This window comes from Rhinichthys klamathensis, unplaced genomic scaffold (genome assembly GCF_029890125.1).
Source record: "Rhinichthys klamathensis goyatoka isolate OS25496 unplaced genomic scaffold, OSU_Roscu_1.1 h1tg000060l_1, whole genome shotgun sequence".
Classification (NCBI taxonomy): domain Eukaryota; kingdom Metazoa; phylum Chordata; class Actinopteri; order Cypriniformes; family Leuciscidae; genus Rhinichthys; species Rhinichthys klamathensis.
The window spans coordinates 3,185,075-3,198,639 of NW_026606605.1; the positions used below are offsets into that span (position 1 = coordinate 3,185,075).

The 13,565-nt window shown below is 39.5% G+C and overlaps 1 protein-coding gene across 1 annotated transcript in view; it reads right to left on the bottom strand.

Annotated features, from left to right (window-relative positions):
* Nucleotides 1–1,672: 1,672 nt before the first annotated feature.
* The window catches only part of cdk6 (cyclin dependent kinase 6), a 43,246-nt gene continuing 31,353 nt past the window's right edge, over nucleotides 1,673–13,565 (bottom strand). The window contains exons 6-8 of the mRNA XM_056249699.1: nucleotides 3,584–3,634; nucleotides 3,362–3,497; nucleotides 1,673–2,595 (exon numbers count right to left, since the gene is read on the bottom strand). Of these exons, the coding sequence (XP_056105674.1) occupies nucleotides 2,446–2,595; nucleotides 3,362–3,497; nucleotides 3,584–3,634 (337 nt within the window). The 3' untranslated portion in view covers nucleotides 1,673–2,445. The remainder of the gene's footprint in view (nucleotides 2,596–3,361; nucleotides 3,498–3,583; nucleotides 3,635–13,565) is intronic.

A 13,565-nucleotide genomic window follows, 5' to 3' on the forward strand; every position in this document is an offset into this window, starting at 1 on the left:
ACAAGAACGGGTCGTACATTCGAAAGCCTAACGTTTAATACATTTATAATGTTAAAACACTATGAAGACCAACCAAGCTAAAAGCACATTAGTTCTATTCAAAGACCCACAAACATTAAGGCATACAGTTACATTGTTTGATATCCAATGCCCTCTGAAAACCCCGAATCCAACCACAGACCTCTCTGGAGGAGAGGAGGGGAAAGCTGTGCCAGCCAAACACCATGTTCAAAACGCTGGTGTTTTACACCAATGATCAATTGAAATCGTTTTTTAGATTGAGTCCACGAATAGCTGATCACAGAATATTTGAAAATGTTAACAGTACATAAGTTGCCACACAACAGTGATCTAATACATCAAATATAATATTAAGAATAATATTATATAAATAAAAAATAAATGCTGAAAATGACCACCTTTAGGTTTTATTATCCGTTCCAAAAAAATGTATGTAAGTCAATGATATAAATAACCCAACACTATTGTATCCATATAGCTTTGAGACCATAATCGATAAGTGTTACTGTGAGATTAATGGTTAAGCTAAAACCTGAACCCTGGTTGAATCTAAAACTAGTCATAAATAGACCTGAGCATGGAATGTGACAGAATGAGTATACCGATCCTGAGAGAATGAATCAAGCATCAGTGCTTAAAGGGATACTTCACCCCCCCCCCCCCCCCCCCCCAAAAAAAAATGAGCATTCTGGCATTAATTTACTCGCCCTCATGTTGTTCCCAACCGGCAAGACTTGCTTTCTTCCGCGGAACACAAAAAAAATATTTGGAGAAAAGCCACAGTATTTGTTTTTGTCCATACAATGGAAGTCAAAGGTAACCTGTTTGGGTGCCAACATTCTTCAGAATATCTTGCACAAGAAAGTCATGCAGGTTTGGAACAACATGAGAGCGAGTAAATGATGTGCGGGGTGAACTATCCCTTTAACTGTGTGAATGTTTTGTAGTACTACAGTGCCTGCCTATAGCTCCTCATTCCTCCTCAAACAGCTTCACCTGGATTCACCAGGCTAAATGCTCAAATCTGAAGCAGCGTCCTTCCTTCCCTCTACTTATATTAGTCACTTGCTAAACACAAAGGCACTGAACGGGCTTCAGCGACCCATCTAGCGGATATTGCGGCTTGGTGCAGTTTTACGATGATCTATCCAGACAATTAAGTGAAATGGAAGGATGTAGCATAGCGTGTATATAAAAAAAAAAAAAAAGGACCTGGACTTAATCGACCAATTACGGGATAATACATCACTCTCCAAGCCTTGAACAAATCTCGCAACCTGACCTCGAACATAACACGCACCAACTCTATAGCTACTTTAACTAGACTTTCATAACTATGCGCTAACATGTTTCTCTGTTACCCATCTCGGCTTATTTCTGCTCTAAACCAACTCTAAATTCAACATGCAACCCGGCGCGGGTCATCCTTCGACTAAGTCTCGGCGCTAAATCCCTGACGACAGGGTGCAGACTGTTTGGTATAAATCAACGAGTCTTCTACAACAACCTACACCTTCAAGTTCACTAAAATTAAGACATAACATGCCAAAAAAAAAAAAAAAAAGTCAACAATCAACACTGACATAATAAAATAAGTGAACAGGATGTGGAATTTATATTGAAGAAAAAAAAAATACGAGAGAATTACATTATAATGTCAACAACAAAAAAATGTGGTGTCAAATAGTGCTTCAAAGCTCTTTCCTGGACGACTCGAATGACGAGAACACCAGGATGCGATGCTTGCAACAAAATGCCTTATTGAATAGAGCACTAAAATGATTCTCCGTGTCCGTGGTTATGGAAGTCATCGAACAAGATGTGTCCACACTCTCCTGCTTGAACTGCAGAGGAGCAACGTGGCAGAAAACAATACAAAAATCCTCCAGGCCTGTGACCGAGAGGACTTCGATACAAGTGAGCTCAAAACAATTGTGAATTAGCCATTGTGTAAAATAGGAGGTTCCGTTCAACGGGCCCGAATTTGCAGTAGTTGCGGTTCTACATTTGCTCGATCCGAGTGAGACTGACACGGTCCCGTGTGAGACCTTGCTGGTTCACGGCAGTGATATGCAGTTAAGACAGTTTAGACCTGTACATGTAATGTGCATCGCGTTCATGCAAACAGACAGACCAATCCTGGCAGTGTCGTGATGCGGCTTCAGAATCGAGAAGCACATTTTCCTCTGAGCAGACGGACTTCCTTTGAGGAAGGCGGGTGGGAGATGAGAGCAGCTTCCAATATTGTAAAAAACGTAAATCCAGGCAGCATGGTGTCGGTCTGTATTAGCTGGCAGTAGTGAGGGCAAAGACAAATATGATCGACCAATAGTTGCGGTGATATTTCTAAAAGCAGCATGTGACATTATGCTATGGAAGACTAGTTCATGGGGTGAGGGGGGACTGGATGGGGAACCAGGTCCTTCAAGCAGCTCTCTCCTCCAGGGAGGGCTTTTTGCTGGGGAAGGGCTGGGCGTACAGACTCTTGCTGGTGCTGTCGAGACTCTGGAAGTATGGGTGAGACAGTGCATCATAAGCCGATATCCTTCTGGAGGGGTTAAACGACAGGAAACGCTGTGCAGGGGGGAAATGAGTAGAGAAAACAATTAGTAAACACATTTTAAATGAGTTTTAAAATGAAAAAAAAGTTGTTAATGACATCATACTTTCATGAAGTTAATTCTTCAATGACAAGTTAAAGTGCCCCTTTTTTGTTTGAGGGCTCCTACAATAAGTGTACATGCATCCAAGGTCAAAAAACACTTTCATTTTCTCATAAAATACATTGCAGCATCAGCTCTTTTCTCACAGTTTCTGAAACGGCTCGTTCGAAGATTCAGTCTCTCTAAACCCCTCCTTTCCGAGAGACTACTCTGCTCTGATTGGTCGACCGTTTACACTGTGCATCAGAAACGTAACGTCCATTTCTATATCTGAATTTCATCTCCTGAAGCTTCCTCAGCGCTTAATACATAGTGATATGAACAGTAACGATGGTGTCGCTTTTACCGTATCAATTCGAGCACGAGTCCAATAATAAATAATAATAATAATAAAACAAAACAACCCGAATCACCATTGCAAGAACAACTTGTACATTGTAGATGAGATTCCTTTGGAAGTGCTAAAAGCATTACAAAAAATATAAAATTTACTGAAATTATTCAAATGTATTCATTTAGCTTAAGATAGCACAATAAGATTTAGTAACAATAAAACATTATGTGATAAAAATGTATCAAACTGGAAAAGGTATCTGTCCATAGAATGACATTCAACAATTATCATCAAGACTATATTTAAGATATCCTCAGCATTGATATTATTATCTACTACTTACCAGTAAAAGTGATTTGCCCAGCTCATCCATGTCAGGCACCAGGTCCTCTATGGGCTGGGGAGGGCGAGGGGAAAAGGCACTCTGGGGTAAACCCACCTCCTGTGGCCAGTCCTCTGGAGTAGGAACCCCCACCACACTGTAACATCACATCAAAACAATCTCTTAAACACAAGACCAACAAGTTATTCCAGCATTATATTGTTTTCATTAAATAGCACTTACTCAAAAATCTTGCCTAACTGGTCAACATCAGAGTTTCCACGGAAAAGAGGGCTGGGGAAAGAGAAAAAACATGTAAATTAATTGCGTGATTGATTTTGTAGCAATAACTACACCTAAATGACACTTTAGTTGTTACTCATAATTAATAAACAAAAATAAATAGACTAAAATAGATACATTAAAATAAATAATTGAGCAAATAAAACTAAATAAATAAGTAAAAAACAGGCTTGTTTTAGTTAACCGAAACTAAAGCCGTAAAATAAAACAGTTTTGTTAAATGAAATAAAATACCAACTCAAATAAAATATAAAAAACAAAAAAAAAATGTTTTATTTCAGCAATAGTTGCCAAGTCTCATTTTTATTTAACTTGATGTACTAAAATAACTAAAACTGAATTAAAAAAATTAAAAACTATATAGAAATATATATAAAAATAAAACGTAAAATACCAAAATTACCAAAATACACAACAAAATTAATTACACTAATTAGAATTAATAGAAATAAATAATTCTATATATATAAAAATTATAAAAATTATAAAATAAAATATTTTTCGTGGTACTAAAATAAACCGGTCTAAAACCAACTCAAAGAAATTAATTAAAAGAATATATCTAAAATAAATAATCTTGAATATATAAAACCAAAATGAATAAACTAATATAAATAATTAAAAAATTAAATAAATTAACTTAAATATATCAAACCAAAAAGAATAAATAAAATAAAACAGAAATAAATAAACAAATTAATAAATGTACAGATAAAAACACTAAATGCAAGGCTCCAGGCCAGTGACAGTCATGAAACAAACAAAGGTTGTGTTTAGATGCTCGCTCCTAATTCTGCAATAATCATGAATGTCTCCTGCCTGTCTGCCAGAGGCAAAGATGGCAAAGAGAAAGAAAATCTTTATAAGCTGCACTTTATAAATAAGGTCCTAAAGCAACATAACAGACATTGGTCTACTGTATATGCGTTGTTTCCTGGCCAGCCCGAGGCTGAGAAGATCTGAGGACTTTTTTAGCACATGCTGAAGTCCACCCGCCCGGACTGCTACTGGTGCCTGTGGCTTCAGGCCAGTTAGGACACCCGTGGGCGGGCATGCTTCCCTTGGCATGCACACAAATTCCAGGAGCCACAAGCACAGGGCTCAGTCTCCAAAACACACCACACAGAGTAAAAGAGAGAGAGAGAAAAGCTATTTATCCCTGCCGTCTGCTTTCGCTCTCCACAAATCTCTATGTGAGAGAGCAAAGATGAACCGTGTGAAAGAACAAAACCAAAGTACAGAAACAGACACATATGTGAATTATTAACTAAATTTAGCTTACTAATAAATCATTTTCACAGACAAGTCTTTGAAAAAAGCTGCAGAAACTGCACTTGCAATTTCCCCTGCCGCCACCAGATGTCGCCCTACAGCAAGACAAGCACCAAACCCTCAAAGTCTCTTCCTTCACAGCCACTCAAAGCGTCGACTTGATCGCAACTGTAATCAGACAAAGGGCCAGAACGGAGCACGTTTCCTTACGCCTCCATTTTTGAATGAGGTTCAAAAGCTTTCAAAACTTCCTTTAAAGATTAGTGAGAAACACAGACAAAAGTACGCATATTTTTCAGAAATAATGTGACGATAGGCCAGTTCACAACAAAAATGATAACTATAACTAAATTAGCGTCCACACCAGCAGACAATAACGTCCTGTTTAAGTGAGCGCAGGAGTATGTCGTCTGCCGTTTTAAATGCTCGAGCTCTTTAAAGGGCCACTGAAGTGCCTTAAAACATGCAGCATTATTCAATGTGTTGACGTAATTTCCACTGAAACAGGGCAGGACATATTGAACAGCCCCTCCCCTTTTTAAATGAGCTAATAGCATTTCGTTGATATCACAGCTAGGCCAGAACCATTGAGCTCGGTAAAGCCGCAGTTTCCTCCTAATCTCCTCCATATCGCATTAAAATGCAGAATTCAAATGGGCCCGGTCTGCGCCGACTCGCGCATATGATCCGCTCTGTGCTGTCGTGTCTCTGGACCGGAGCAGACTGTGCGCTGCGGTGATTCACGTCACACTAACGTGAAACCAGACTTCATTCGCCCCATTGGAAAGCACATTTACACTGTCTGAATCTATATAGTGCACTAGTGCTATTCACCATTTAGAAAATAGTAAATGTGTGGAGAGTGACCGATTTTAGCCACAGCTTCAACACAATACTATTTATAATGTAGGGGTCGGGACACTTTAGATTCTAGACAGCATTTGATTGGACAGAAAAACTGACGAGAAGCTGAAGTGCAGAGTGATTTCATCAAAATCATTGATCCATACTGGAAGTGAGAGACTGTAAATTTCGAATGCTTCTATCTTCTAAACGTGAATTTTTTCCATTGTTTTGGAGAGCATTAGCTTATAGACAACAGTAAGGCTAACATATTCATACTAAAAGCCAAAATACTTCTATTTTGATTTGATGGGGACTTTAAGGTAGGATGGATTCGTTAATCAGCTGAAAAGAAAAAATTCTGAAAGTGATCCCAACGATATTGTTCCCCTGTGCTGTTATTGTTATAGTCGTGGTGTGGACTGCACTATTGCTTTAAATGTATAATGATTTTTTTAAACTGTCGTTAGCTAGCTACTATACGGTTAAGATGCTGAACATTCTTCGCAGGTGAGGCGGACGTTTCAGATGCTGGCGTAACTTTTCACTTTGAACACGCTTGTTAAAAAAGAAAATTGCCTTTATTGTGTCGTTCACATACCACATCCACTGCTGAAACCCTTAAAGGCAAAGTCAGTCCCGAGCAGTTAAATCAGACAAAAGCTGTTCTATCTTCTAACAGTCAAGGGGGGCAGATCTCACCTAAAGCAGTGTCATGCCAAAACAAGTAAGTATGGCTGAATTTCTCTAGTCTAGAGCACATTCTGCCTTCCCCTGGGCTACTTGGTAGTTTGAATGAATTAGTGGCTTTTCGCACAAGGCAGACATTATGCCGGGGCAGAGGCTTCCTGAGTGAGTGGGCACAGCACAGGGCGCTCGCACCAGGCCAGTACACGCAGTTGAGTCACGCTCCGAGTGCCAGCGTCTCGATCCACATTCCACCCGCGCCACCTCTGGAATGCATCAGTGTATCTGAATCTGTGAAAACTGGTCTGCCAGAAAAGGTGCGTGCGAGTCCATTACGAATAAGAGCGCCCACGATGCAGGAAAGGCAAAATTAGTTTAAGTCACCTTTATTTATATAGCGCTTTTTACAAAACAGATTGTTTCAAAGCAGCTTTAACAGTGATAACAGGAAAATAATGCAAAGTTTGTTTCGGCTGTACAGCAGATCTAGAAGAAAACAGTGATGTCATCGTCCAGCTCAGTTCAGTTCTCATATAATGGTGTCAATGCAGGCAGATCAATAATATTGTTGAATATTAAAGGTGAACTAAGTAACTTTTTTACCTTAACCGAACAGCTTTGGAGTCATTGTAATGTTTATATTACTGATTTCGTGTTGAATGGTGGTCGTCTTGCACCCCCCTGGTGCCTGTGAGCCGCAAAACCACCCTTGCAACTTTGGGCTGGCGGGCCGGTATAGTATCGTATGATATCAGGTCTTGCGAGGTAACGAATTGCTTTACGGCAAAAAACAGATCTGATAAAATTCTGATAAAATGAGCATCAAACAGAAATAACCTGGCACCGTATATATGTGGTGTTGGACGCGCGCAGCTCTTAAAGGGGCCATACCTTATTTCCACTTGTTACAGCGTCCATCCTACTGAACAGGTACCGGTGTACAGGGGGAGGGGATCCGGCCGTGAGTGCGAGCCATCTCTGCGTGAGTGCTATTCACGACAGTACAAGTACTCCACACCGACTCTAGGGGTCGCTGTTTGACAAAAACGGAATTCCTACTTAGTGCTGCTTTAAGTGTCACCAACTAAGCAAGCCAGAGGTGACTGTGGCAAGGAACCAAAACTACATCAGGTGACCGAATGGAGAGAAAAACCTTGGGAGAACCCAGGCTCAGTCGGGAGGTCAGATCTCCTCTGGTCAAGGAACGAACAGTGTATGATTATGATTTAGGCAACATTACAGGTGTGAAATGGGTATGATGGGATCGTAACATTCAGAATATTATCCAGTTCCATTTAAAACACACACGCCAATTTCTTAGGGTGTATTCACACCAGGAAAGTCCGATAGTTCACTTGCTTTGGTCCGGACCAAATACATTTTTTTTTTTTTTTTTGGTACGGTTCGCTTTCACACTGCTCTTTTTGCAAGTGAACCAAAATTTGTAAACAAAACCACGCGTGTGCTAAGGTCGTCCATTCATTGGACAAGGATTCTCAAGTAGGGAAATCAGGAAGTGCAAAAAAGGCTCAGCATGGAGATATTTCGTACTGCAATATTTGTTCTTTTACTAATTTTGTGTTATTCTGTACAAACGCAATATGAAGAAAATGTTAATAAGGGACCTCGTCTCTTTGAAGCTCCAGGTCAAACCACGACTCGTTTTATCAAATGTTGTAGGCTACAACAGATCACTTTCCCATAACGCAACTCCGACTATGGAAGCCTGTTAACTCAAAGGCGCAGTGCTTTCTTGCAATTGGGTCGGTTCATTTTCACACCGTAAACGAACCGTACCAGAGTTCGTTTGGAACCGTACCGAGACCACCTCTTCAGCTGGGTCTCGGTTCGATTGTTTGGTCCGCACCCGAGTTCGATTGCTGTATTCACACCTGCCCAAAAGGTCCGCACCAAGGGGGGAAACGAACTAGAGTTCGTTTCAATCGAACCAAACAAGGCAGGTGTGAATACACCCTTAGAAACGTTCAGATTGGGTTCATGTTGGTTTCATATGGTCAGAGGTGGACAGTAACGAAATACATTTACTTGATGCCTGTCCTTAAGTAAACTCACTTTGAGTATCTGTACTTGAGTAGTATTTTTTCTGGAAACGTATGACTTTAACTTCACTACATTTGAAAGACAGTACTATGGTACTTTTCACTCCACTACATTCCTATCAAGGTCCTCGAAGTCGAAAGTTGTTAGTATGTAGTAGCTTTGAAAGTCAGTGGATGATTTTTTTTCTTTTTTAAAGTGTGATTGGGGTTTTTACAAACAGCGTATCAGTAATTACTCTTGTAAGGTCATGTGAAGTTCAAAGATTTCCCAGCATTTTTTGAACACTGATCAGTCGATGACTAAATGGAAGACGGTTCCTCGATGCAGTGCACCACGCACCAATGGCCATACTTAGAAAGTATGTTTCAGTTTTCTGAAAAGATTCAAGATTAGTTTAGTTTTAAATGTTTGCTTTGTTTGCCTAAAACGAACCATATCACAGCCTTCAAAAACTCGCCGTCCAAACTGCGGAAGCATATTGAGTTATGCAAACTTTTAATTTCTGGTGAAAGCTTGAAATGGAAATGGTCTGTGCTTTTACAGTAGTGCAATTCCGCATCCTTCTTAAAACTACTAAACATTCAGGGAGGTGTGTGCTAGAATAAATGAATAAATTTGTGAATAAATTAATAAATAACAATAAATGACACATGAGATCACATAAGATCTTTCACTCTTTTTGTGAAAGCAGCTTTAGGTTGTGAGAACGTAAACAAGGATCTGAAAGCCGTCGCACGTTGACTCTTCACGCAATATGTTCAACCCTTGGAAAAGCAGAATCTCAAAAGCATTTTCTGTCATTCAGAAACACTGACTGATCACGACATCATCCAAGAGATACAGACTTGCATGAACTTTACACATTGTGAGCGTCAGACAAGTAAAGATCTTTTATAAAACCCTCAACAAAACAACTTAAGCAGAGCAAACTCCAAGGCCCATGTTACACGATCCTCTCCAGGAAAATGCTGTCCCCTCAACAGTTAAAGTTCCATCTTAAACAAAGCCATACAATATGTTGCTGGCCGAGGCGCACCACATCTTTATAACTCTCAGGTGAGTCGAAAACATCCATTACTGGGGTTGGCGTGTACAGCGCGGTGCACTTCTCAGACATCAGAGGAGAAACCTGGTCCCAGGTGCCCTTTAATCTGCAACAGGTGGCCTTTTAAAAAGCACTCTTAATCACCTGCAGGAGGAGAAAAGGTGTGCTGGTAGCAGCAATGAAAGCCCCCCCCTTCCCCTCCCACCTCCAGGCACTAATGGAGGCATGCCAGGAGCCCAGCACAGTGGCCTTTTTATGGCACATGGCTTTAGAGAGTGGAAACCAAACCCGTGAATGGATATAACTGGTGTTTTAAGGTTTCTTTAGTAATTAACAAATGCAACGGCACAAATTAAACAGATAGTTACGTGCCTGAAACTAAACGTAACTTTCCTATCTGAACTATGGGATTATTGTATTAAGCACTGAGTCAGCTAATGTTTATATACCGTTCCTGCAAAGCAAACACCATCAATGGATAACGGAAGGGACGGACAGGTGGGCCTGTTAGAATGTGAAACACAGGATGTGTGTGAAAGTGTGTCCCTGCTTGTGTGTCTGCGCTTTCCATCACAAATCTCCCTGTTCATCCGATTATGCACTTGTTATGGCGCGTCGGGAGAGGAAAACATCAGCCCACGCAATTGCCCCCAGCGGCACGAGGAGGGGCGGGTAATTCAACATCATCGACAAGCTGGAATGAAATGGGTCGACAACGCATTATTATTGTTAACCAAGACGAAAACTAATAAAAACTTGTATGTTATTTGAAAAAAAAAGCTGCAATAAAATAAAACAAATATTAAAGGGGTCATGAACCGAGAATTAAAAATGTCCTTGATCTTTTGACAGTTAAGTGGTCGTTATACTATAAAAATATCCTGCAAGTTTCAAAACTAAAAACTTCCTTGTTATTCCAAAAACAGCTTTTATTGAAACCAAGGCCAGAAAACATAAGTGGTGACTTAAGTTATGATGTCACAGGGCAGCGAAAGACCGCCTTTGCAGAAGAATATCTACGCCTACATCACCGCGTCTTTGGCTCCGCCCACTGGCGCGTTAGTACATGAGAGAAAAGATCGACACAGAATCAATACCATTAACTTCCAAACGATCCTAATGCTAGGAAAGTGTTGTTTTTTGGGGGGGGTTTTAACTTTTACGATTTGGATCTACGCCACAAACATGCAAGTAACCATGTTTATTCTAATGCCTGATCTGTGATCAGTGATTTCTGTTCAGATAGATTATCTTTCTTAGCCTGGATGCCAGCCCGAACCCCGCCCACAACATTTTTTGGTCGGGAAGTTCGGTCTGGACTAGATCCATTGAGGAGTAATTATGATCGGTTCAGAATTAGTCGGGCCAATCAAATTGCCAGGGCGGGCTTTATACGATGATGGACAGATGACCTGCAGTTACGTAATCATCACGTTATCAAAGAGCGCTTGGGTTGAACTGGTTTCCCTCAGAGATGACTGCAGCTGGAGAATTGAGATGTATAGATTCCGCTATCGCGTCTGTTGTAAAAGAAATCGACAGCGCATTCATTTTAAAAGACGAACAGAGAACTGCAATTAAGGCATTTGTAGATCGGAAAGATGTGTTGGCTCCGATGGTCGCTAAGAAGATGGGACGTAATGAAAACCCTGTGGTCGTTGTGGTTTCTCCTTTGGTCACACTCATGGAGGACCAAGTAAAAGAAGCAACACTCATTATTTTACTACTTCTTCCAGCGTGTGTGCAGTTGAGTTCTGTTGACAACTATGCGTAGCTCAACATACGTCACTCACTGCGTTGCTCTGATTGGTTGTCCAATTGAATGCAGAGTTGTTTTTTTTCTGGTTGGGTTAAGACACGCCTCATTATCAAAGCCCTATGGAGCAGTATCATACATTCTGACTAGAATATGAGTATGACGAAGTCAGGCTATATCTTTCTCTCAAAATCCTTCAATACTGTTTATGCATCAGCAAATCAAGCCAGTGACTAAACAATCAACTTCAAATCGTTTCTCTTAGTAGGATGAAAATAATCTTATTTAAACTGATTAAATGATATACAGAAAGCGATCAAAGAACGCTCCCTTCCAATCGCCCAAGCTGTCAATCACACAGCGCGAGTTTATCTGGACACTTGCCAAAACTCGTTATGAAATCAATGACGCTGTTACACTGCACAACGAAGCTCTTACTGTATTTACATCGTGTTAGCATTGTTATTTGGTGAAAGCATTTGTGAGAGTGCAGAAATTGCGTTGCAATGATGAGATCTTTATTCACGCGATCAACAGACTGTCTGTCATCTGCTCAATGCTCATCACTGCAACCTTTCATGTGTTGGGAGTAGATCTAAATATAATGCTATAATCATTACTTTTCACGATTCGTTAATCTCGATAGCTGTAATAGTAAAAACGTAGTAAAAGATTTCGAGAGAGAGAGTTCCACATGTAATGCTAGCTATTATTTATTTCATATGCAAACATGTCAGCCAATCACAGCAGTGGGCATTTACACTGAAGTCTCACACAGACACGCCCCTTCAAACAGAGCGTTCAAATCAGGCTAGGAAAAATGCCTTTTATTTCTAAATTATGACAATTTTTGATGTAAAAATCATGCTAACATTATAAGGGCACCCCAGGAAACATAATAAAATAATCCAGTTCATGACCCCTTTAATTGCAAAAACTTAAACTAAACGAAAAACAAAAAAATGTTGCCTTGGAGATAAACTGAAATATTTAAGTTAAAGCTCTAAAATTATTTCTGTCATGACAACTCTCGGAGTGTTTGGTGTGGTAATGGTTATGACGATGTTGATATGTTTGATCTTGGCGGAATAAATCTAAGTATTGGACTTGCTACTGCCAATACATACACAACACTCTGCTGTGAGCATGTAAGACATGCTGCTGCTGTACAATATAGCGTACATGAATTACCCGTAGCAGATCTATACAGGTGGAGCTGGGGAAAGTGTGCTGCAACTGCTACAGCAAATGCTGACCAAGTATTTGAGGGTTGAGCGAGCTCATTAGCCTGCTGATGCAGCAGGAACCAATCAGCTGTGCCCTATAGAGAATGATGTGATTGCAAGCTGAAATCAAAAGAAATTAATCCTAAATATCAATATTTAGGGGGAAAAAAATAATAAAATGGCAAAAGTACATAACGAAATTACCAAAAATTTAACTAAAATATGAACTAAGCTAAATCAAAATAATAATAAAACCATAATAAAACTAAAATAACATGCAATGCATATACACTTGTTTCATGCACAACTCTATCCGTTTTGAAATCCGTGCCTTTCTCACGATTGAATTGGTGACCAATTTAATGAGAGAAATTTTTTCACGAACCTCATCTAGATATTCGAATCTCATCTACAGTAAACTCATTGAAATAAAAAATGACAATAAATTATTTGCAAAACTTAGTCTTAATATTTCTCTCTTTTAAGAGCCATAAATATATAAATATATAAATAAATAAATAGAACCATAAATAATGATAAAGCGCTACAAGCTGATGTAGAACATTAGAAGCCACAAAGAAAGAACCGTTGAACCGTTAAATCCTGCTGTCACTGGATTGAGCAGCTTTAATAAATGTGCCAGTGTTGAGTTGAGCAGTTGGAAAGATTCGTTAAACCGCACACAGATGAACGGATCACTCCAGGTCTACAGTGTCTGTCACAACCACAGTGACTTTTTTTTTATGTCTGTTTTAATAACCTCAGCCTCCTGCAAAAATGTGGTTTAGAAGCAGTGTGGCCCAACAATCCTTTTTATTTATTTTAAAAAAATCAGTTTATTTTTTTATCATTTCCTGATTTTTAATTTTCTTTTTCAGATTTTGATAAAATACAATATAATACCATACAACATTAAACCATAAAATACAATATTAAAACGGTTTCATAAAACTATTAAGGGGGAAATATGTAATATCTATCTTCTATAAGGTAAAATTAATTTCTATCTCAAATTAATTTGACACATTTTTA